The 26,632-nt window shown below is 38.9% G+C and overlaps 2 protein-coding genes across 6 annotated transcripts in view; both read left to right on the forward strand.

Moving 5' to 3' along the window:
• CACNB4 (calcium voltage-gated channel auxiliary subunit beta 4) overlaps positions 1-16,391 on the forward strand; it is a 276,094-nt gene extending 259,703 nt beyond the window's left edge. For all 5 annotated transcript variants that reach the window (XM_030796832.1, XM_003274963.3, XM_030796834.1 and 2 more), the window contains 2 exons: positions 7,099-7,284; positions 9,796-16,391. In XM_030796832.1, the coding sequence (XP_030652692.1) occupies positions 7,099-7,284; positions 9,796-10,056 (447 nt within the window). In that variant the 3' untranslated portion in view covers positions 10,057-16,391. The remainder of the gene's footprint in view (positions 1-7,098; positions 7,285-9,795) is intronic.
• Positions 16,392-20,620: 4,229 nt separating this feature from the next.
• The window catches only part of ARL5A (ADP ribosylation factor like GTPase 5A), a 31,937-nt gene continuing 25,925 nt past the window's right edge, over positions 20,621-26,632 (forward strand). The window contains exon 1 of the mRNA XM_003274962.3: positions 20,621-21,012. Within this exon, the coding sequence (XP_003275010.1) occupies positions 20,967-21,012 (46 nt within the window). The 5' untranslated portion in view covers positions 20,621-20,966. The remainder of the gene's footprint in view (positions 21,013-26,632) is intronic.

The raw sequence follows: 26,632 nt of genomic DNA on the forward strand, positions 1-26,632 counted from the left end.
TGTAAACTTCCCCAGTACTATGGTAATAAGAAGAAAAGCTGAGAGACAGACAATTGAACATATAAATGAAATGTAATCCTTTAATCCTACTTAGTTACGATCTGGCTTGTGTTACCCAAAGCTGACCTTGCAGCTGTTTGAGCTGTGTAATGTTTTTGTGTGTGTAAAATGACATTGATCGCTCTTTCTGGGAGAAGGGAACTCATCTCCTCAGTAGAGTCTTGCAAACCTCTAATGTTACAGTAACCATGGTCGCTCTCTTCTGTTGCCCTTTATTTTCCACTGCTGAATGGACTCAGATTTATCTTATGAAACACAAGAATTCTGGAGCGAATGATAGTGCCCAGTTATCCTTGATCATATTGCTCTCACAGTAGTAATTTTCCACTGCCCTCTTCCAGTCATTTTATTTGAATTATTTAGAATCGTGTGGATTTACCTGTCTATTTGAAGTGCTCTCCTCATTGGTACATTCATTATTCACAGCCCCTGGATGTCCACAGTTGAAGTCCTAACACTGCTTTTGAAAAGGGGTTAATCAATTTCAGATGTTTGCTTCATGAAGTAAGACCACATGGGATCCAGTTTCTCTCAGCCCAAAGGGGACTACAACTTTTCCAGGGATTTCAGCCACTGGACTTTGGTATATCGAGTTAGGGGTAGTTCATTCCCACCAATGCTATGATCTAACACATCCACTTAATCTGACTTTAACAGAAACATGGGATGCCTTTTCTGTAGGCACTAATGTTGGTAGATGGTATTATCTTTGAAGAATACGAATGGACAGATGGAGGGGTGTGGGGAGGAAAATATGTTTGGGTTCACATCAAGTGTCACAAATTATCAAGAGAGAGGAAGTCAAAAGAATCAAAGTTATCTATTTTTTGCCCTCATTTTACCCTCACCAATTACTGGCAAGAACTATGATTATCTTTCCTGTTTAGCTCATTAAAGTGGAAACTACCTGGAACTAACTGCTAGAGCCCAGAAATATTGTCACCTCGGTGGGAGTGCAGTGGCGCGATGGGAGCTCACTGCACTGCAGCCTCCACCTTCTGGGTTCAAGCGATTCTCCTGCCTCAGCCTCCCAAGTAGCTGGGACTACAGGCATGTGCCACCATGCCCAGCTAATTTTTGTATTTTTTAAAAGAGATTTTTGTATTTTTTAAAAGAGAGAGTCTCGAACTCCTGACCTCAGGTGACCTGCCCACCTTGTTCTCCCAAAGTGCTGGGATTACAGGTGTGAGCCACCGCACCCATCATAGATCTTTTAAAAGCCCTTCAACTTAGAGTCTAATTTCCCATCATTAGTTGACCAGTGAGTTAAATACTCAGAATCTCAAAAGCTTTAATAATGTAAAGAATGGAGTTTTGACATGAAAGAAACATTGCATTGATTATTTTTATAATTAGCATTACATGTTGTACCATTCAGCTGTTTTATTTTACTGAACAGTACTTGCCAGTCTTTTTTGTGTGTGTGGTTTGTTTTGTTTTGTTTTGTTGAGACAGGATCTTGCTCTGTTGTTCAGGCTGGAGTGTAGTGGTGCAATCATGACCTCCCCAGCTCAAGCAATCCTTCCACCTCATCCTCCCCAGTAGCTGGGTCCATAGGAATATGCCACTAAGCCCAGCTCATTTTTTTTATTTTTTTGTAGAGACAGGGTTTTGCCATGTTGCCTAAGCTGGTCTTGAACCTCTGGGCTCAACTGATCCTCCCGCCTTGGCCTCCCAAAGTGCTGCCCCAATCTTTTTTTTTTTTTTTTTTTGGTGTCAGTTTCAGGGTCTCTATATTTTCCAATAGCAAGGAAATAAAAGTATGCTTACCTATATTATTTCTTTTTACCACTTAGAAATAAGAAAAACGCCCAACATGCAGTTTTATCTATGTACAACAAATAAATGTAAAGCAATGCATATAATTATAATTATTATTATATGCATGGGAGAGTTTTGGTACATTTAATCCCCTGTCTAGCTAATATTCAGTAATGAGCCAACTTTAAAAAGTTAAGTTCAGGCACAGTGGCTCATGCCTGTAATCCCAGCACTTTGGGAGGCTGAGGCAGGTGGATCACTTGAGCCCAGTAGTTCAATATTAGCCTCGGCAACATGGGGAAAACCCATCCCTACCAAAAACTACAAAAAATTAGCTGGGTGTGGTGGTGCATATCTGTAGTCCCAGTTACTCAGGAGGCTGAGGTGGGAGAATCACCCGAGCCCCAGAGATTGAGGCTGCAGTGATCAGAGATTACGCCACTGGATTCCAGCCTGGACGTCAGAGTGAGACCCTATCTCCAAAAAAAAAAAAAAAAAAAAAAAAAAAAAACCCAAAAACAAAAGTTAAAATTAAACTGCAAAATTAGTTTCTACATTTTATAAACTTTTTATTAAAAATATTCAATAGCAGCTTCCTAGATTAAAAAAAACAGACAATATACGTTAGTTTTAATGAGATTCTCCCCTCCATGCTAGAAAATATGTATTTTATAGTCATTAAGGAAGACTTACCCAGTGTCTTTATATATCTTCCCTCCAAAAAGAATTGAAAAGAAATAAATGGAATATGCTTCATTTCCTCCAGGTAGGACCCGGAGAGCACTGTATCTTCTGTAAAAAGTAGGGTGACCCACCATTTGCTCAAGATTTTCAAGGCTTAGCAGTGATAGTCTCATGTTTCCAGAAACATTAAGATCCCCAGCAACCACAATCATTGGTCACCCTAATTCAGGTGGCTTCCCTAGTAAAGAGCGTTACATCTTACTCTGTGAATGGGGAACCAAACAGATGGTTAAATACTTTTTTTTTTTAAGACCTTGCAAGTATTCATTTCCATTTTATTCAGTTTCAGTCTTTCTTCCCCTTTCTTTCTTCCCTGCCGTTTTAGCTCTCATACCCACGAAATGAGCTAGAGGCATGTTTTTCACTCTTGGTTATTTACAATGCTTTTATTTTTAATTTTCTTGAAGGAGCTTATCCAGAAAGGGGGCCTAATGTGCCTGATTTTTTTGATGCTATGTTTTGATTCCCCTATTCACTACTTATTTACTTTGGCAGCCACACCACTCTGCCTACCTCAGCTGAAGAGAATATCCCATCATACAAGGGCAGAGGTGTTCCCTGTGGCCATGCTTTGAAAACAGCTCAGCGTTGCCCTTCTCTTGGGCTGCACCAAGGGCATGGTATCACTGAGTGGGTAACTGTTCGCTGCCCGGGACTTCTGCTGATTAGGAGCTCTCTGCATCCATAGCCCATGCTGCAGGCCACATATTGCATAGTAAGGAGCTGACTACACTTGAACCTTTAAATTTATGAAAAATTGGCAAAGCTGGTTTGCATAATTCATTGGGTTGCTTCTCTTTGCATTTCTTGTATGATTTTTAAAAACTGTTTTCCCCCGATACTGAGTTTCTATCACTCTGGTCTACTCAGCTGTGTTATTTCCTAAACAGCTAAAGAGAAAAATTGTCACAGATACACAGGCTGTGAAATTCTTCCTAGTTGAAAATAAGCCACATATGTCAGTATTCATTCAGAAGCAGAAATTTGCTTTTCTCTGTGTTTTTTGAAAGCCTAAAAGCAGTTTCAAGTCATCTTCCAACCTATATCTGTCTTTTAGCAGTGCAAAAGCAGTTTCCTAGAAATGACTGAGACTTAAGCACACAGCCATGTGCTGATATATACAAATTCTATCCATTCATTGGCAAAGAGAAGTGCTTTATTAAACTTACGGTAATTAAATGTGCCACTAATTATGTCTACAACAGTGACAATGTAACGAGTAGAACGGCCAAGTAGATATAAACCTCATTCAAATAACATTCTGCTATAGGTGCTGCTTACCCTCCTTGGGCTTTGCAATCCTGGCTGTGGATGTCAGGACCCATCCAGCTCAGGTATCCTTGGAAGGTTTTTCAGTTTGGCACTTTGAGAAACAGCAAGAAAATGACTTGTTGAGACTAATCAAACCTATATTATAGAATGAGACCTATGTAATCAAATTTTATGGTTCACATAAATAAAATGATATAAACAACCAACTCCAAGTCACATAAAGTGTAGAACTTGCAGCACACTATAACCTGGAATGGCCGAGAGACTGGTCCTTTGTTCTGGTGCTGCCTGGTTTCCTCTTTCTTCCTCCTGTGCCATCTGAGTCTGTGGATGTTCTTTGGGGTGTAGCTGTCCTTGTCTCACTCAAGTCAGCACCTCTATGCCTCTATTTATGTCAAAGCATCATGGACAGTTCTGATATTCTATATTTGTAACTGTTGAACTTTTACATGAGTTGGGGAGGGGCTTTTGATTGCAAGAGACAAGGAATTCCCTTGGGTTACTTTAGTGGAAAGGGGAATTTATTGTAAGCATATATGTTGACAGAAACTCTAGGCGTAGCTGCTTTCCTTGGCCCTCATGGCCATATGATCTCTTTCTTCCATTGTGCCTCTGCTTCTCTTTTTTTGTTTTATTCTCGTTCCTCTACAGATAACATTCTTTGGCTTACTTGTAACTTCCCCTTCCTCGTAAGTTCAGTTTTCACACATCTCTCCAAGCCTCTTTCTAAATCCAGAACTTTATGCTGCAGCTCCAAACATTAACCGGCTCAGTCTCTTTATTTGTCTGAATTAAAGTCCCAGTGTGACATAGATGATTATGGATTTTAATACTTATCTCTCCCACCACACTTTGTGCTTCTTGAGCATAAGATGTTGTCTGTTTTCCTTGCCACTGTATACCCACAGTGCCCGGAAGAAAATAGGGACTGAGTAAATATTTTATGAATGAATAAAATATGCAAAATAATCTGAAATCTACTAATAACTGTTCTTGGTTGGGGGGAATTTTCTACATCAGTTGAACTGGCTGAGTATTCTCAAAGATGAATCCATTTGGACTGAAGTCATCTTATTCTTTTCCTAGTCTTGTTCTAAGAACCCCAAATGGCTTTCCAATTTAAGGCCAAAATTTTCCATAATAATTGAGGTGATGAAACATTTAAATAGTAAATGTTGATTGTTTCCATGGTGACTTCTGCTTCAGGAGTCCTTGTTCCAGGCACAGAAGAGAATGACTGAGCTGAGACACCACTAACTTCACATCATCCAGTTGCCATTAATCTAAATTCAGCCAGCTTTATCAGTGCCGATGGCAGTACCCTGTCTTTGATTCATTCCTGGGAGGTTCTTATTTTGGTAAAATGAGTTCATAAAAGCAGATGAAGGTGGTGGGAAAGGTATTTCAATCCTACTATTGAAAGTTGAGATGTGAGCCAGGTGTGGTGACTCATGTCTGTAATCCCAGCACTTTGGGAGGCCGAGGCAGGAGGATTGCTGGAGCCCAGGAGTTTGAGACCAGCCTGGGCAACATGGTGAGATCTCATCTCTACAAAAAGTTAAAAAAATTAGCCAGGCGCAGTGGTGCATGCCTGTGGTCCCAGCTACTCAGGAAGCTGAGGTGGGAGGATCGCTAGAGCCCAGGTGTTCCAGGCTGCAGTGAGTTGTGTTTGCTCCAGTGCACTCCGGCCTGGGCCACAGAGCAACACTGTCTCAAAGAAAAAGAAGGAAAGAAAGAAAGTTGAGATGTGCTAACACTTACCTGTGGAATGACTTTTCTCTTTGTATGGTGCCAAAGTTTTCTGATTTCCCTCCGAAGAGTATATGTCTGGGGTATATCCTGTCTGTGTTCCCAGCCACACTGCAATGACAGGGGGGCCACCCTGCTCCTCTGGAGCAGAGCAACTTCCTGAGTACAGACCAGATGTTGAACAATGGCCTTACTGTCCGAAACATGGACAGCAGATACTTCTTTTGTGACCCCCTGTTTTCCCCAATTAAACACCCCTTGTTCTTTCTTAACCATTTCACAAAATGATCTTGTGGTAGCAGAAACCACTGCCATGTGGTTTTCTGTTATTAATGCTAAACTTTCTTTCCTTATTGTTTTATCATATGACAGATAATGTTATTTTCACGAGCATTCTGAAAATTATCTAAGTAAATGTTATTCCCTTCAACATAGTTACCTTAGGAGAAAAAAATGTTTATTCCATTGATGTGGTCATTGCCCAAAACATGTCTAGAACTCCCTTCTCAGTGCCACAAACTTGCTTCTCTCATATTCCGAAGCATGTAGAGTGCAGCTCTATAGGAATATATGGCTAAAGATGTGAATACACATGGGTTTTCATTATATTTTACCTGTAACACATTTACACTTACTTCATCTTTTTCTTTTTCTTTTTTTTTTTTTTTTTGAGACAGAGTCTCGCTGTGTCGCCCAGGCTGGAGTGCAGTGGTGCAATCTTGGCTCATTGCAAGCTCCGCCTCCCGGGTTCACGCCATTCTCCTGCCTCGGCCTCTCTGTGTAGCTGGGACTACAGGCGCCCGCCACCACGCCCGGCTAATTTTTTGTATTTTTTAGTAGAGACGGGGTTTCACTGTTTTCTCGATCTCCTGACCTCGTGATCCACCCGCCTTGGCCTCCCAAAGTGCTGGGATTACAAGCGTGAGCCACCGCGCCCTGCCTACTTCATCTTTTTCTTTCTAAATAATGAAAAATCCGGCTGGGCGCTGTGGCTCATGCCTATAATCCCAGCACTTTAGGAGGCCGAGGCGGGTGGATCACGAGGTCAGGAGTTCAAGACCAGCCTGGCCAAGATGGTGAAACCCCATGTCTACTAAAAAAAATACAAAAAAAATTAGCTGGACACAGTGGCAGGTGCCTGTAATCCCAGCTACTTGGGAGACTGAGGCAGGAGAATCGCTTGAACCCAGTGGACAGAGGTTGCATTGAGCCGAGATCGTGCCACTGCACTTCAGCCTGGGCAACAGAATGAGACTCTGTCTGAAAAAAAAAAATATATATATCCAAATATTGAATGAACACTTTGGTTTTTATATTAATATCCACATTTGTTCATGGATAACTGTGTAACTCTTCACTTGACCCTAACTTTAGAAACTGCCCATATAGCACCTCAAATTTGACATCAGCTAATAGCTATTAAAAATGCTATTATCTTGTGTTAAGTGGAATTTTAGGTTTCATTGCCTAAAACCTAAAATGGAAGTAAAGTGGATTTCTTGTCATCTACAGGAAATGTTTGATGTTATATTGGATGAAAATCAGCTGGAGGACGCGTGTGAACATCTAGGGGAGTACCTGGAGGCGTACTGGCGTGCCACCCACACAACCAGTAGCACACCCATGACCCCGCTACTGGGAAGGAATTTGGGCTCCACGGCACTCTCACCATATCCCACAGCAATTTCTGGGTTACAGGTATTGTCACTTTTTCACTCATGCTTTTTACAACCTTACATGTAAAATTCTATGGGAACTTGATTAGGATGGAGGCTGGAGTCATCCTTAATCTGAAGAGGGAACACTATGTGTACATTATATTTAAAAATCTTAAATATTATCTAATTATGATCTATCCTAGAGAAAACTACCCAGAGGCTGACAATTTCCTGAGAACTATGCTCTCTGTGAATTTATAGTGGATTTTACTTAGGTAAATTAACTCCTCCTATGTCTAAACTCTGCCGGCAAACTTAATGCCTACTCAATGCACCTGCCCATTACTTTTTTTGGAGACATAGTCTCACTCTGTTGTTCAGGCTGGAATGCAGTGATATGATCATAGCTCACTGCAGCCTCAAATTCCTGGACTCATGGGCTCATGCAATCCTACTGCCTCAGCCTCCCAAATAGCCAGGGCTACAGGCACATACCACACACATGGATAATTAAAAAAAAAAAAAATTGTAGAGACAGTGTCAGTGTCTCACTTTGTTGCCCAGGATGGTCTCAAACTCCTGGCTTCAAGCAATCTTCTGGCCTTGGCCTTCCACAATGTTGAAATTACCATCATGAGCCACCACTCGTGGCCCCTCCATTACTTATTAATGCCACTTCTTAAGGATTACACAATAGCTAAGTAAGGTATATAGGTGCACATAAGCCTTTTGGCTGCCCTTAGCTAATCCTACCCCACCCAGGTTGCTAGGCCTGCTCTCTACCTTGGACAAGACAATGTGGATATAAGTAGAGCTGCTCTGTTCAGAAACAGTAACTGATCCCTGAGTTTTCTTGGGGCTGTGCAGGTGCCCACCTTTGTAAGTGGCTGTGGCACGTGTCCTTTAGGGAAGCTGGGGATGAACACAGGATCAAGAATTTCTCTCTTCTGCTGTTCTGGTGCTGCACTCAGAGGTAGAGATAGGGAGCCAGAGACCTTATGGTACAGAAAGAGCCTGCCTTTCTACATCAGTTATTATTTACCATTCATCAAGTAGCTGCTGGAATGTGGCCAAACCCACAGCAAACTGAGGAACATGTAGTCAATTGAGCCCTCTTGTATCATGACGAGTTTTGTTTTAATGGATTATAATGATAGTCTTGTCGATCATACAGAGTTAACTCTGAGATAAATGGCACTCTCTGAAATGCTATTATAGCTGTATTACTCTGTTACAAAATTGCATCTTTGTAAGCAGAAAAACTCATGCAAATGAATAGCTTTTAAAAATAGAAATGAACGTGAAAAATGTACTGTGGTAATGTACAGCACATACGCATGCATTAGGACTATTTCATGCCTTGTTTCACTCCCCATGAGCTGATCTGAGTGTACATTACCATTGACTAGTTTGGATTGGCTCTGAATTGTACATTACAGAATGAGAAATAGATGCATGAAGCAATACACTTCTGTAATGTAGGTAGACATGCAATGTTGCACTTTTGTATTGAATACAACAATCTTGACTCATCACTGCTAAGACATCTACCTAGAGTGGTTCTCCCTGTTTCACTAATGAGTTAATGTGTTGCCCTTTATTCTGTGGCCTATTTCTTCTCCCAGTAACAATTGACACTTCATTGTGAGGCACCTGACTGAGGTTAAAGGCACAGTCTGTGACCTGTCAAATGAATTTCCTTCTGCCTGAATCTGAGTGTACTTCAGATGAGATGTGTCTGGGCCCATGGTTTCACCAGGATCCTCTGCCTTAACTGATGTGACTTACCTAAACCGGTAGACACAAGTAGATATATGTTTTCTCATAGTGGAGAAAAATGTTGAATAACATTTTCTGAGACTTCAAATAAGTATCTTAAGATACTAATTTCAATTAATGGTATTAGAGAAATTTAGTTTATATTGGAAGTTATTTTGCGGGACAATTTAGTTGAGGAAGCAAGATTTATAAATGTATCAATTAGCTGGCTTCATAATTATTGTACACACCCTTGGAAAGATTATTACATTTATGTAGGATGCAGAAACACTTTATTTTATGAACAGCACAAATAATAATTTTATTAAAATGTTTTTAAAAGGTATAAGGAATATTCAGTTAGATCAAGGTGAGGTGTGTTACTTTAGAAGGAGAAAGATTATATCAATTCAAGAGAGAAATAATAAATGCTATTCTGAACTTTATTTCCCAATAGTAAAATAATTTTCATTTTTGCAATAGAAATGGATTAGACCTTCCTAAATATATTAAGTTCCATTTAACAGTTAGCTTTCAATTCTACATTTGTAATAGGAAGCATAGTCATTCAGCACTGTGGAATTAAACTCATAAACTATCAACACTCTGGCATCTTTTCATGTTGTGTCCCAAATAAATAAGACCAGATATTCTGAGCAGACCATTGGTGCATCAGAATGCCTTATTAAGTCAGATATTTAGCATCTTATTGTACAGATCCTATGATTTTACATACATGTTTAGATGAATGAAGCTGACATTATTTAATCAATGAACTATCTGATATTTTTAGAGTCAGCGAATGAGGCACAGCAACCACTCCACAGAGAACTCTCCAATTGAAAGACGAAGTCTAATGACCTCTGATGAAAATTATCACAATGAAAGGGCTCGGAAGAGTAGGAACCGCTTGTCTTCCAGTTCTCAGCATAGCCGAGATCATTACCCTCTTGTGGAAGAAGATTACCCTGACTCATACCAGGACACTTACAAACCCCATAGGAACCGAGGATCACCTGGGGGATATAGCCATGACTCCCGACATAGGCTTTGAGTCTAATGAAACAAAAAATATTCATCTGTTGACAATTTGCCATAGCAGTGCTAGGATAAACCAATCATCTTAACTTGGCTAACATAGCACAGTATTTACTGTGCTAATGGGCTGCTGTCATTTTATGCTAAGTAAGGGGCAAAAAAAAATTACATTATGCCCTTGAGTCTAGATGGATATTAGATGCCCGATCATATAGATATTTTTAAGTGCAACATTTACATGATAACAGTACATTTTGTTTTCTTCATAGATTTAGACACATCAATTTGTAATTTAGGGTACTTACAAGGCACATATAAAATAATTTCCCATGCCGGAAATTCCAAATGACCAGTTCCAGTTGGAACCAATTTATAAACCAATTCCTGTTGGAATTTGGGTGAATTGACTAGAAAGTCTACTTGAGCATGTTGTAATCAATTGAAAAATCTGGGAAAAAAAAACTAATAAGAAAATCGAAATACCAATAGAAGCCAAATCCAGCTTTGGTATTTATTTGCTGGAAGCTAAATTTACACTTAAAGTTGGAGTGTATAAACATTTTAATATATGTTAATGTTGCCAGAATGACTTTTCAAACTTACCAAATGTATTGATAGTGCCAAAAAAATCTCAGAAATCTTAATGCAGAAATTATATAGTCTCCTCAGATTTTAATATTTTTATTTCTTTCCTGGCACAGCTGTTGTATTCAAAGTGTTTTGCTTTTTGTTTAGTCAGTACTGTTAGCTCATTTGAAGTTGGCAAAAACAAATACAAACAAGCAAAAAAACCTCAAATTTTTTTCAGCAGTGAGAGAGAATAGTAAAGAGAGGCCCAAGCATAGCTGGTTATGTGAAATATAAAATGGGGTGTTGTTCTCCCTTTAATCAATCTGAGCACAACTACATACATCCAGAAATCTGAAGTCAGATAGTAAGGATGTGGTACCAATCCTCCCGAGTGCAATGCTAAACACTTCCAGGTGGGAATTCATCTATTTCACTTAACACAAACGCAGGGTCAGTATTTCCTGCCCACAGGATTGAGTATCTTTCCATTGCTTCTCTCAGTCTCTGTCTTTGAATATCTGAATGTTCTGGCCCTTCAACAAATTCTTTAAATCATGCTAAGGAATTTCGTTTTATGTGGACACATTCAACTTTGATATTCAGGAGGTGTTTTTACAAAATGACTAATTGAAAAAAGTTGAAACAAATGATTTTAAAAGCTTGCAGTAAAAAATAAACTCATAGATTCAGCAAATATTTGTTGACTAAAATTATAGCATTTTTAATGCAGAAAATTAAAAGAATTTGGAGATTGAGCTGCCTTATTTCTAATGAACACTCCCCTTCATCTTATTAAGTCTTCACAGTTTTTCCGGTGGCTTTAATTATGGAATTGGTGACCTATGTTTTATATTATCAAGGAAGCCTTAGATTCACTATGATCCAAGAAATTATTGAAATTGACCCTTTTTACACAAATGTCTTAAAAAAAAAACTTGTTTCTAAATGTCCACAGTGCATGCATTTTCTAAAGCCCCAATAAGTCCAGCCATAAAAGTCCTTTTCTGCTAGTACATGTCATGAAGCCTATTTTTGAAAATAATGATAATTAATTTTATAGTATCTTCTTTTCTCCCCAAGCCTTTCAATATTTAGGCACTCAAAGCATGCACCAGTTCAGTAATCTTCTTGACCATGGAAATAAGTTCCACATTACTGATGAGTTATATATATATCTTGAACCCCATTACAACCTCACCATATCCCCCCTGCCTTTATGTTCACTGTTTGTACCCCATTATGAACCTGTTTGGCTGATAATGAGGATACCTATAATTCTGTAAGTCATTTCAAATATTTGATACAATTAAAAAATATGGGCTTAGTAAATTTTAAAAGTTAACATGTGATACTGGCTTGTGAGATTCTTCTGTCATCTAGTGAAGCTTATAAAACTTTCAGTTAAGACATTTTAAAAGAGTTATATCCATTAGGCATTTTAATAAACATATAACCTGCCATTACTGAATACTTTGTTAGAACACAGAAGAGCATCTTCCAGCAAACAAAAATATATTTATTACATGTACAGCACATACTTGCATGAGAAAGAAAACATTAGCCAAAACATTTTTCTATATGCTTTACTGGTTTCTTGTTTGTGTGCATTAAAGTATTTAATTGCAAAGAGTGCACCAAGGTGTACAAATTTAGACTAGACAGCTGTTCAGCTTTTTCTGTAGTAGCATTAGCAATTTGGTCATTTAACTACTTTAAGATACTTACATTTTATGGCAGGTAGCTGTAACAGCATTTAAATATATTTCCTAGTCATCAAGATTACCATCTTCTTTCAACTTTTTAAAAGTCACTTGTTTTTAAGGTTTCTCAAAGCCTTGTTTTTAGTCTTCCATGTCATGCCGATAAAGAAAGGCTCATTCACTATCTGTGCACAAAACCAGTCTATCATTTACCTTCAGATGTCCATACCTGTTTTGCTTTGCATTCTTATTCAAAAGCTGACAATCTTGGAAAGGGTATAATGTATGTTTTATTGATGGATATATTTAAATGTTTTACTTTAATTTGGCATATTCTTTCCCCTTCCTTCTGTAATAAGTTTGTCTTCCTCAAATAAGGGGATATACATCTTATTTTTTTTAAAGACTTAAGAGTTTATTGTGTAAATGATACTTAAAATCTAGATATATACTAAATGAAAAGTTTTATTTTTGCCAAGCACACCAAGCACCTTTGAAAAATACATATTCCATAAATACTTTGTTTTTAATTAATTCCATTTAAAGACAGCAAATGATTATAAGCAAGAGAAACAAGTCTTTTACTGTTTTGAGGCTGTTTTAACTTACAGTATAAGCCACATACTAGAATTCTATAATTTCAGTCACAGACATATAATAATGTGGACTCATGTGACAGTGTGGAAATGTAGTTCTGGAAAAAAAGGAATGCAATTTGTCAATCCTGATGTTAATTCTCAAGGGTATAATGTGACTCTAATATTATAACCAACAACATTATCTTGTTTAATATTTAAAGCAACACTTAGAAATGTTTATAAATGATGATTCTCTCTTATCTTTATACAGTTCTATTGGAGAGAAGGTTGAAATTGTTCACAATTTAGACGATGGTCTTTCCTAATAAGAGTCTTAATTTTGTGACTATATATGTCATTGCAGTTAGTCTTCAATGAAATGAATTAATGTAAAACAAATTCTGAGACAATTATTTGTTTCCTTTAAATAATTTGCTATTTAATTATTATTGTCGTTGTTTGCAAAATGTATTTTTGGAATGTTAACCTCTTTTCATACCTGCATACTTGAACTTGTCTTTTGTGTGGGGGCCTTAAAGTTCATAATAGGAAGTGGAGGCAGTGAAAGGAAGTAAGAAAAGGAAATTATGCTAAAAGATGGTTTGCAAATTTAAACTCTTTAAATGAACATATCACAAAATGTTGTTAAGACCCAGGATGTCCGTTAAGAATGTGTCTTGGCAACCTTAATTTGCATGTTAGTATATATTTTCTTAGTTACACAGTTTTATTTTGGTATTTGCTTAAAAAATGTAATACCATTATAGAAATTACCCTATGTACTGATACATTTACTACCTCTTCTCTAGAGAAGACAATCTGTCTTTAAAGGGAAAAACACTGGTCAATAAGTAGTGATCAAAATTATCACTATTCTGGCTAACCTTGCTGCAAAGCTAAATGCATAGATTGTTAAAATATGCCTTCCCTTTAGATTTTAAACTGTTTCCAAAATGCTCTTTGGCACCCTTTCATTTCTTCCACGTTAGTGAAGTTTTCTTTGAATTGGTTCACAGTTTATCATGAGGCAAGGTTAATTTAACAAATAAGTCATCATAGGGAACAAAACAAACTGCAAGGGAATTGCCTTTGTGTGCAACTTGTTATAATATCTAGTTCTAAGTCTAAAAGAGTAAAAGTCCAGAGACTTTATGTTTAAGAGCAGCTGGTTTGCAAATTCACATTTCGTTGGTCCTTGACTTCCACAGAGCATGACTTAGCCATTTACTGGGTAAGGATATGCATTATCTTGGACTCCCATGTAATTGGAATAAACTTCATATCAATGTTTCAAATAAATGCTATGTACCCCTTATTCCTTTTATATTTCTGCCTTTGTCTTTTATGACAATGTTGCATGTTGTGTTTTTTTAATTATATAAAACTCATCCTTGAATGACTATATGAATGAAAATTTTATAGGAAATTATGTAATAAAATCTGTTTTATTAGTTTCTCATACCTTTAAATACTGTCAATACTATAACTGTTAGTAAGTTACTTACTCAAGCTGTGTCTATGGGGCAGAGAACAGTCCTCTTCTTTAAAATGATAATCATGATCAAACCAGTCAAGTCAATCCAATTAGCTGTTAGACAGACAATAAGGATAACCTTCTTTTTGACTTAAGCAGTCAAGTTAGTCAAAATAGTAAAATTGGCTTATATGGGCACCCAGAACAACAGCATTCAAAAATTACTTTTAAAGGTTTCTTCTTTTATTAAAATGGACTTTCTTAAATAAAATACATCCTCTGATAGCAGCTATCTCTTTTTACTTGTAGATGATTAATTCTAAATGCTTCATGTAATTGAGGGACATTATGAGAAGACTAGAAAGTATCTCATCAGATAATCCTAAGGGCTGTAACTTCTACTTGCCATAAACAAAGTATAATTAAGAGTGAGTAGCAATTGGTTTGGGGAGTCGTAGTTATATATGAAATTTTCTTTTGTTTCTCATGATGTATGTAAAATGTTTGCAGAAGGATGGTAGAAAATGTTACTAATGAATTTAGAGTGGTTTGGGAGAATACACTGATACTTCCTCATTTGAAAATTATAAGGAGTTAAAAGGGGAACTAAGAACCAGTAGTGGCTGGCCTCTAGCTTTTCAATACTTCTAAGTGTTCTTGGTTATGTTTTGAACACTTAAATTTCTCAACAAATGGCTATGTCTATATTTATGTAAGGGCCACCCTTGCCCTACTTGCATGCCACTTTCACACACTTTTAACTGAAATCGGTGTGAATTCTGTATGCATAAGGGATGTAATAAAGAGGCAGGATCATTAACGCTATATCGTTGCATACTATTTTTCATATGCCTTACAATATTTTCTGGGATGTTATTAAAATGAAAGCATTTTATTGCCAAAATAAATCTATGTTGTTACTTATAATCTGCATTAGCAGTAGAAAAATAATGTAGCAAAAACATATTGTACAGTACAAAATTATAAAATATATATTTTGCCAATAATATAAAAATAGATTGAGGAGAAAGAAGCACATTTGTTATAGCACAAACTTATAACAAAATCCACTGTTAAATTTGGCAGTCATATTTTTTAAAAGTATGTCGATTTAGTTCTAAGTTTTATCAGATTTACTTCATCTACCATCTTTTTAACTTGCTGCTTGATACTTTTCCAGCAATTTATTTCATAGCCTTGCAATCTGTGGATGTAATTTCTTTTGTTTTATTCCCTTCCATAAAATTTATTAAATTTTATTTTGTGATAACACTCATACTATATTTTCTCTTCTCATTTCTTCTCTTTCAATAACAACAACAAAGTCACAGCAAGTGAGCTCATAGGGCTTGTCTGAATTTTGGACATGTTTGAAATTTTCGTATTTTTCACAGCCTCGAGTCAGAATGATCAATAAAGATGTCCCAATCACAAAAAATTATGTTAGTTAGGGATTCTTTAATTTGTTTTGTACTGAATACTACTTTGAAACATAAGTTAAAGCCATTAGCTGTGTTTTTGTAGGGATGGTGGGAGGGAATAAAAAATAAATGTATTAACATAAAACATACTAAAACAGAAATATGGCAAAATGATGTAAAAAGATTTTTCCTACTATTCTGAGGGCTGTTGAAATCCCAGGCTATTGCTATATCTCCATTGACGAAGTGGGATAAAAAATGCCTTTGTCAAATAGTTTTTTTTCTTTCTTTAAATTTTATTTATTTTAATAAGTTGTCCCCTTTTATTTTTCTTATCTAGGTATGTGTAGCATTCTACAAGGCATGCTGGGTAAAATATACTATGCAAATGTGTACAGTGCTGCATGTTTTGTTCTCCCTCTGCTTTAGTGGCTTTAAAGAAAAAAACGTGGTGTTATTTTTGTGAATAAAAACATTAACAAAGAAAATGCAGAGTGCATGCATAGAGTATCCTCATTTCTATGGATTTGTTTTATGGAATTTAAATGTGTACAAAACAACTGCATTACTTTTTTTCTTTTATATAATAAATGAAAAAAACACTGAAACCAGCGTTATACCTCTCCTTTATATTATTCTAGAAATATATTGAAAAATACTGGAAATCAATAGTACTCTTTTATGAAAAAAAAAAAAAAAGTCTAAACATTTATCCTAAAAAGGGATTCAATCAAATGACTGCTTTCTGAATACTCTGCCAGGTGCTATGAGTGATAACAAAATAAGTACTGTATTAGGAAAGAGTTTATAAGTTAAATACACACACGTGTGAAATAAAATATATTAGAACACATGTGCAAAATAGGATTGGATATAGAAAAATATACTAGATGAAGTATTATATTGTTCAGAAGTCATCCACTCCAAAATGATTAATATTGCAGTTATCAGACATTTCCAAAGCTATCTTGTACCTGCAAGAATTCCATAGTTTGTATTCGGGGTCAATTGTCTATGTTAAGACTTGATTGGAATTTGACTTTTTTGTCATTGCACTGTATAGGAGATTCCAAAGAAATATGGACTCTGTTGATTTTTATCACTGCATTAGGATTATACAGTGATTTATTAGAGTCAAGTTATTTCACAATTATCACATTTAATTCATCTGATCACCCAGGAAAGTTAGGCAGGACATGGATTATGAGATACAAATACAAATGAGGAAACCAAAGTTCATTGAAACTTCTCTCTCAAAAGAATTTTTCTTTTTTTTTTTTTGAGATGGAGTTTCACTCTTGTTGCCCAGGCTGGAGTGCATTGGTATGATCTCGGCTCACGGCAAGCTCCGCCTCCTGGGTTCAAGCGATTCTCCTGCCTCAGCCTCCCGAGTAGCTGGGATTACAGGCATGTGCCACCACGCCTGGCTAATTTTGTATTTTTAGTAGAGATGAGGTTTCTCCATGTTGGTCAGGCTGGTCTCGAACTCCCGACCTCAGGTGATCTGCCCACCTCGGCCTCCCAAAGTGCTGGGATTACAGGCATGAGACACCACGCCCGGCTATGAGTATGTATTTTTAAAGAAACATTCTTGGCTGGGCACAGTGGCTCACGCCTGTAATTCCAGTACTTTGGGAGGCCGAGGCGGGCGGATCACCTGAGGTCGGAAGTTTGAGACCAGTCTGACCAACATGGAGAAACCCCGTCTCTACTAAAAATACAAAATTAGCCGGGCGTGATGGCGCATGCCTGTAATCCCAGCTACTCGGGAGGCTGAGGCAGGAGAATCACTTGAACCCAGGAGGCAGAGCTTGCCGTGAGCCGAGATCACCCCAATGCACTCCAGCCTTGGCAACAAGAGCGAAAGTCCATCCCCCCCCACCCAAAAAAAAAACAGAAAAAAAAAAAAAGTACTCATATGTTACTTTTTAGGTAGGTAATCATCTGAAGCATACAAAACAATGCCTGGAAAACAATAAATGTTGACTGAACAGTACCTCAGTTATTGGAGAGGTATTATATAAGGCTGTCTCAACTATCAAAGTATTTCAGCCAACAATCTGAAACTCATCCACCAGCCATATGACTGAAGCTACTTCGCCTGTCATCAGCACATTTCCAATAATAAAATGGACTAGGGAGAGAAACATCTCATTTGTACTTTCATACAACATGCAGATTAGCACAGTGGTTTGAGTGTGGATCTGACCTTTATCTGGGTTCAAAGCCCAGATCCAGCAATAACTAGCCATGAACTTGGGGCAATCACTTAATGTCCCCATGCCTGGGTATTTCTGTACAGTGATTTTCTTTTGGTTATGGATCACATTTTCCTGTTTCCTTGCACGTCTAGTGATTTTTTATTGGATTTAGGACAATGTAAAGTTTACATTGTTGATGACTTGATCTCATATTCCTTTAAAGAATGTTATACTTGTTTTGGCAGGCAATTGTGAATTAGTTTGGCCCCTTCAAGGTTTGGTTTTAAGCTCCTTTAGGATTGGTCTTGTGTAGGGCTTATTCTTAGGCCAGTTAGCTCCTCTTCTAAGGTCTCTGGGGGTGTCCACTCGACTATATCGAGTTTATCCAACCCACAGCCTGTGGGCTGCATGCAGCCCAGGATGGCTTTTTAAAAATTAATTATTAATTTATTTTTGAGACAGTCTTGTTCTGTCACCCAGGCTGGAGTGCAGTGGTTCGATCTTGGCTCAGTGCAATCTCCACCTCCTGGGTTCAAGCGATTCTTCTGCCTCAGCCTCCAGAGTAGCTGGGATTACAGGTGTGCGCCACCATGCCCGGAGAATTTTTGTAATTTTTGGTAGAGACAGGGTTTCATCGTGTTGGCCAGGCTGGTCTCAAACTCGTGGCCTCAAGAGATCTGCCCACCTTGGCCTCCCAAAGTGTTGGGATTACAGGTGTGAGCCACTGCACCTGGCCCTAGGATGGTTTTGAATGTGGCCCAATACAACTTCGTAAACTTTCTTAAAACATTATGAGTATTTTTGTGATTTTATTTATTTTTTAGCTCATCAGCTATCAATAGTGTTAGCTTATGTTATGTGTGACCCAAGACAATTCTTCTTCCAGTGTGGCCCAGGGAAGCTAAAAGATTGGACACCCCTGTCCTATATATTCAGTTCTCTTCACTCTGGCTGAAGGGAACTCAAATGATTCCTGACCCGTTGTAATCTCTGGGAATCATTTGCATTACAGTTTCCTGGTACTTATTTTTCCTCAGGAATTGTGATGGGCCAGCCTCTTGGGGGTTCATACTGCATGAGCACAAATTGATATGCAGCCAAAGACTCAATGGCCCCTTAACAGGTTTCTAGAGCTTTTCTCTGTGTAGCTCCCTCATTCCAGTTACTCTGCTTCACAAATTCTAGTCACCTTGATCTCTGGGAATGCTGATCTGCGTCTTCAGTTCTAGGGGGTTCCCAGATTCTCATTTGGGTTTCCACTTCCTCCGTAGTTGACTGGGAATTGCTTTTAGGGATAAAGTCCAGGAAATGGTAAGACTCCACTTGTTTCTTTCTCTTTTGCAAAGAATCACAGTACTGTGATGTGTTTTTCAATATCTGAAATGTCGTTGCCTGTACTTTGTGCAGTTTTCTATTTGCTAACGGTAGGAGGATATATTCAAACCATCCTACTCTCTCATGCCTGAAGTCAGAAGTCTCTCCAGTGACATTTTGCACTTCTCTGTAATCATAGATAAATTGGTCTTTAAACTCTCTTTCTCTCTCTCTCTCTTCTTTCTTCACTCGGAAAATAACCTGGGAGACCATTTCCTCGGGTGGATTGTAAAATGTGAAGCTCCGCCATCACATAATGTGTATATGACATCCATTTCATAAGTTGACATCTGTGTGGGAGTCTGAAAAAGTCTTAGAGCTACCAAAGCATTACCTACGGTGCGCAAGAATGGAAATATTAAAGAGTTAATGCAAATTGGTTATACAAACTACATTGTTCTTCTAAACAGCATACAGAATATTAAGTAAATCCAGACATGATAATCCATAAATTAATATGGATTACTATGATTTTCCTTCCCTTCATGTATGGCTCCTCTAAACTTTGACTTTTTAACCATAAAGCCCCAAAAGAAGTCAACGAAATTACTTTTCTACATTTTGAGGTAAAATAGTGTGTAGTTAGGAGAAGTGAGTTGGGAAGGTGCGGTCTATTGCTGATTTTGCCTAATTTCATTCAGCTGTTGGGGATGGGCGTGCAAAGCAGTTCAAATGGCTCCTACAAGTCTCCCAGTTTTTCTTTCTTTTCCTTTTTACTAAGGTTAAGGAGAACAGAAAGGGATGGAGCTTTAGTGGCCACTAAAGGTTTTTAAACAGGGGAGTGACTTGATCAAAATCGTTGTTTTGGGCAATACTGACCTGATAGTTAAGAGATTGGAGAGAAAAGAGCCCTGAAGTGAAAAAATCGCTTTAAGGCGGCTATCTAGGTAAGGCCACTGACTCCAGCTGAGTGTCAGAGGGTGGCAGGCTTTTCCCTCAAAGACCCACGGGAGACACCATGTCTTAAAGGGTCATGACGTGTAACTTTTAGTGCAGTGCATGTGAAGGGTTGGGGATGGACATGGGGTACTCAATTATATGTTTACATTATGGCCCAATGGAGAAGATTCGAAGGAAATATAAATACTTGGGGACGCAACAGCAAGCAGTCGGAAGCCATCTGCCCCAACTTGCGGTCTTCACAGCCTTCGTCCCAGGGGAAAGTCCCGCGCCTTCAGCAGTCTTGGTTATGCAAATAAGCGAGGACCGCGCGGGCGCCCATTCCTAGGCTCCGCCCCCTGGCCGCGCGCCTGCGCACTCACGTCCCGCCAGGCCCGCCCCCTCACTTCCCCCGCCCGCGTGGTCGTCGCCACCGCAGCCGCCCGAGAGGAGCTGGGGGAGGACGGTGGCCCGCGAGGCTCGTCGCAGACAACGCGGCGGCGATGTCCGCGAGCCAGGCGAGTGCCGCGGCGGCAGCGGCGGGGCCTTGCGCGCGGCAGGGCGGCCTGGGCTTCGGCCTCCCTCCGGTTCTCTGGAAGCGGGCCCGCGACCAGCGCGGGAGCAGCAGCAGAGGCGGAGGCTCCAGCGCGTCTCTCTCCTCCCCCTCAGCCTGAGCCAGGGGAAGCCAGGCGGCCCGGGTGTCTGGAGGGGGGGGTCCGCTGCCCGAGAATGGGAATTCTCTTCACCAGAATATGGAGAATGTTCAATCACCAGGGTGAGGAGCTCGGTCCGCGGGCGTACGGGTTGGGGAGAGGGTCAGCTCGGGCCGGCTAGGTGGGGGTCTCCGAATACTTCCGGAATGTGGGTGGCTCGGTCGGGCGCCGGCTCAGCGCGGGGTGCAGGCTGCTTGGATACGGGCCCGGGACCGTTCGGTCCCGGCTCCCGAGCTTGGGGATGGTTCCTGACTCGCAGCCCTTTGTCTTAGGAGTCCTTCCTAAGAAGTCTTTTCCGTAATACACCCATTGCTCCGATTTCGAATGAGAGTGGAAAAGGTTTCTTGCCCTAGGTCCGACGTGCCAGAGTAGCACGGCCTGGCCTGTCTTTCAGCCCTTTCTTTGCTCACCAGTTGTGTTTGGACACTACATAGAAATGCTGGGGTCTTCTGGAATGAAGGTTATAGATTGCGGCCCTAACCGCACCACTGAGCGACCGAGGGTTGCAGAATGCGGAAAACGGGAGGAATCGCTCGACTTGTCCATTACACCTCTGGTTTATGAGCCTGCCCTCCACTGCCACCCGTCTTTGTGTGTGTTGGGGGCGGGGGGGGGTTTCTTCTGCCTCCTGAATAGGGATGGACTTCTCTCCATTTGTTTTACTTATTATATCTGTGTTTAAGGTTAAGCTTAAGGTCATTTTTCTACTCGTGTGGGTTATTAGACACAGTTTTTGTTTTGCTGGGTTACAAATGTTAAAATGTTTCACTGAAAGTTTTAAAAACATACCATATGAAACATTTGTTAACCATAGGTAACTAGCAAGTTACTAAGTGTAAAGTGTGTTATATAGGGATGCTTAAGTTCAGCCAACCTCAGACATGGCCATGAAATACCCATCAGGCTTGTTAAAATTTGTTACAAAATGACTAAAACTGGGGAAAGAGAATACAATTTTAACCCAAAGACTGGATACTTATTAAGATATAGTGGTGTACTTTTGTTTTTTTTTAACTCAAGTTGGGTGGTTCATCATTCCGCTGTCAGTAACTTAGTTTGTGTTTTTCTCTTGTGTAAGCTGGTGGTGGTGTCACGTCCCAGTTTTCGAATAAAGACTTACGTGAATGGTGGCATGTATTATGTACACCTACTACTACCACCTCCTTCTTCATGATCCAGCTGCTCTTTTAAGAAGCTTAGGGGAAGCAAGCAGAACTAGAACTTGTGATCCCTAATATATCTTTTACACACACACACACACACACACACACACAAATGTGTAGGTCACCTGATACCGAAAGAAGGGGCAGTATCAAACAATTATTCTGATAAGAGGATTTTTCATAAAGTAGAGAAAATCAGTTCTAATCAGTACTGTCTCTGACTGGACTGGCTGTTTGTGTTGGGAGCAAGAGAGTGGGAACCAGTCACTTGAACTCTCTGGTTTTCTGGTCTAGGTTTTCTCACCTAGAACACCAGGGATCTGTGGAGCCTACAAATCTTGTGAACTTTATTTCTACATTGCAAATATTAAAACTTACATTGCTGTAAGACTGGTGGTACTTATAGTAGATAAGATCCATTCTAGTTTTAACATCCATCATTTTGTATTATTTTTAGCAAAGCTAGTGTTTCATCTGCTGTGAGATTTAGAAAGACTGTTAATTGAGCTCTAGTGCTGCCAGAAAAATAGTTATCACCACTTTCTATTTTGAGTCAATGATAAAATTATTTGTTTCTGTAAGTTAAGAATAAATGAGAACTTTGCCAACAGCTCCTTGGAGTAGTAAATAATAAGGGTCTGTGCTCTGGTGTCACTACAAATTGGTAATAGTAGTGTTTTTATAACCTGTATTTTGTGGTAATTTTTGACGGGACATGGCAGTTTGGCGGAAATTAATAGTGGAATTAATGAAGTTCTAGAAAATTAGATGTGAATATTGTGAAAGTATGAATAAATTATTTCTCTTCTGCTAAATAGTGTGGCTGTCTTATCAATAGGGTCACTTTTCAGAATATCCACCATTTAATCTAATGCCAGATATTTGTTGGGTTTTGTTTTTGTTTTTGTTTTTTTGAGACGGAGTCTTGCTCTGTCACCAGGCTGGAGTGCAGTGGCGTGATCTTGGCCCACTGCAACCTCTGCCTCCCGGGTTCAAGCGATTCTCCTGCCTCAGCCTCCGGAGTGGCTGGACTACAGGTGCATGCCACCACACCCAGCTAATTTTTGTATTTTTAGTAGAGATGGGATTTCACCATGTTGGCCAGGATGGTCGCCGTCTCTTGACCTCGTGATCCGCCGGCCTCGGCCTCCCAAAGTGCTGGGATTACAGGCCTGAGCCACGGTGCCCAGCAGGATCTTTTTTTTTTTTTTTCTGTATAGGACATATATAAGTTAGCTATGTCTTGGATGCTCTTGTTTTACCTTCAGTGGATTCAGAATACAATCTTATATTCTTTTCATAGAAACTCTTGGAAAGTATGTTTCGGGAGATTACAGAATTTGCCATCTGATGAAACTTAAACTATGCAGTATCTCCTGTTTCTGAAACCCCTTGAGAACAGCTTTTTCAGTTAAAGCTCAGATTGAGTGCACAGTGAAAGCTATTTGTATACTACTCGAACTAGAAAAACCGGAGGTCACATTTAGATGATACTGAGATTCAGTAGAGTACAAACTTTATCCTAGATGCTGTCATTTAAATCATTTTATTTTATTTTATGTTTTAACAATCTTTTGAAGTAGTTATTTCCCCTGAAAAGGGAAAACTGAGGCTTAAGTGGAATGATTTTTTTTCCCCAGGCCATGCAACTGGTATATGCCAGAGCCAGGCAAGTTAAAACCCTGAAGGAATCTCTTAAAGAAGAGATTGACATCATTTTTTTCCTCCCTTCTCCTCCCCCCATTAACTTTTTCAGTTGCTAAACTCTTAAGTTGTCTTTAGAACTTCGAAAAGTTGCCATTAGTAACTTTTTTTTTATAGAAGAGCTTGTGATCAGTGGTTTACTTGTTTAACACCTATTTAGTCCAGGAACTGTTCTACGTGGTGGGATAAGGGAACAAAACAGACAAATTCCACTGCCTTTATGGAGCTTTCATGTAGTGTTGGGAGACAGGAAATTAACTCACTTTGTCTCTACAAGTAAAATAATAGTGGTTAACACTTGTGCAAGGTTCACACAGGTTGTTTGATTTAATATTCACTTAGTTGATCTACTCTTTAAAACAACCCTACAAGGTAGATATTATTCCCCTTATTTTACAGGGGTAAGGAAACAGGTAACTTGCTTAAAGCACTATAGGTAAAAGTGATAGAACTGGATTTTAACCATGATTATGTAGTGCCAGAGCTATTTCTCCTATACACACACACACACACACATGCACACACACCTGGATTTTAACCAAGATTATATAGTGCCAGAGTTAGTTCTACACACACACACGCACATTTGCACACAACTTCGTGTAAGAAGGACTTTGTATAAGAAGGACTCAGATAAAAAGAACTGACTCTGATGTGAACTATAAAAGAAGTTGTGGAATTTCCTCATTAATAGCCTTGTATTGCTCTCTTGATTGGTTGCTAGAAAAGGAATTATAAGTATGAATGGGTGCAGGAGAAGCTCCCTGTGCTTCAGGAACCTGATGCTGAGGAAGCCACCTGTTCCTGGCTTATTATTATTATTATTATTATTAGGGAGTTCAAATGTGTAGAGAAGAGTACATATGGAAGCTGAGTAGCCAAGGGGTAGACTGTGCCTCTTAGCTTCTAATACAGATGCTTCTCAATTTGTGATAGAATTACATCCTGGTAAACCCACTGTAAATTGAAAATACAGTAAGTAAAAAATGAGTTTAATATGCCAGACTTACTGAAAATCATGGCTTTAGCCTAGCTTGCTTTATACGTGCTCAGAACATTTATGTTAGTTTACAGCTTGGCAAAATCTAACCCAAAGCCTATTTTATAATAAAGATTGAATATCTCGTGTAATTTATTGAATACTGTACTGAAAGTGAAAAACAGAATCTTTGCATGGGTACTTGAAGTATGGTTTCTACTGAATGTGTATTGCTTTTACAACATCACGAGTCAGAGACCATTTGTAAACCCTTTTTGCATGCTCTGTGGAAGTGAAGCTGGATCCTTTAAACGTTTTTCTTTTGCCACTGGGCAAAATGTTAAGTTTTGTCAGTAGGCTGCACTGGAGGGGCATTGTGGAGGAAAGGGTGTTTGTACTTAAGTTATAGTGTGCTTTTTTGACGGGCTCTGCTTGTAGCATGAACACCTTCTCCAAGGCCTGGCTCTTGTACTGCATAGTGGTCAGCAGCAGCCAACAGCTTCCCCTGGTACCCGTCTTAGTTGGTTTCATAATGGAAGGTCTCCAGTGAAATATGTCTCAATAAACAGTTTTCCTCAGCACCAAAGAGGGAGGATTTTTGGGCGGGTCCCACTGGCACCTCACCACAGCTACTTCTCTGCCATTCAGTGAGCCACTGTCTGTGCCCTCCAACGAGGTCTGCATCTAAGTCTGGAGGGAGTGGGAGGACCTTTATCTCAACCCTAGGGATAGTGAGTGCTTCTTATATTTGTCATTCCCATAATCTTTTAGCCAATCTCTCATTACTCCGGTCCCCTGTAATTTTTTTTGATGTTGAACTTTCCAAGTTCAAATTATTGTGTGATTTCTGCCTCCTGATTGGATCTCTGATTTTGCCATGTATAATCATTACTTTTTTTTTCAGCAACCTCATAGTGCAAAAGAAAATTTGGTTATTCCCCTCAAACTTCATTTGCCATTACTGTAATAGCAAGTTTATTTTCAAACTTTCTTTTTATTGATAAGACTTTTAAATTTTAAAAATTGAACTTCTAATACAAAACGACTTAAGCAGATATCTCTCTCCTAACCTTTATATTTTCCAGATCTGATTTATTTATTCATGAAAAATATTAAGCTCATGCTTTATTCCAGGAGCTGTCCTATGGACTGAGAGAACTATAGAGAACATGACAAATGGAATTTTTTGCTCTGAGAGACAGAATTGATAGGGCTTAGTGATAGTTCAGATATGAGGTAAGAATGATGAATCAAAAGGACTCTCCATTTATTTGCCCTGGTGTTTTTGTGTTTTCCGATGTTGTATGATTCACAGAGATAGTAATGCTCTATAATAACAATTATTATTATGCTTAATTTATTGACTGATGAGTTGGGGGGAATATGTATTAACTTTTAAAAACTGGCAATGAATGAAACTGTTAGACTGCCTGAGTGTGTCAAAAGGAAATGAAGGAGAAGGGAAACGAAGCAATTTTCATGACAAAACAGTAAAATATTGATTGGTATGTTAAAGCCTAATTGATAACTCACAGTTCCATCAAAGCATTAGAACAGTGCTGTTGTTGTGGCTTATTTGACTAAATACAGGAATGCTGTGACATAGTCTAAAGGAAAAATCATACTAACTAAGCAGTAAACTTCTGATGATTCGCGTGCATCAAAGAGTTGGAATGGCTGAAAGTTTTATTACATTTGTCCACAATAACATTCTTGTAGTAGGCATATTGGGATTCTATGAAGTCTTTATTTTGAAGTGCATTATAGCACTTTTTGGCTACAAATTTACATTTTGTATAGATGCTTTTCCATCTTGCTAATGAAAGGAACGGGCTG

Source organism: Nomascus leucogenys, chromosome 17 (genome assembly GCF_006542625.1).
Source record: "Nomascus leucogenys isolate Asia chromosome 17, Asia_NLE_v1, whole genome shotgun sequence".
In the NCBI taxonomy this organism is placed as follows: domain Eukaryota; kingdom Metazoa; phylum Chordata; class Mammalia; order Primates; family Hylobatidae; genus Nomascus; species Nomascus leucogenys.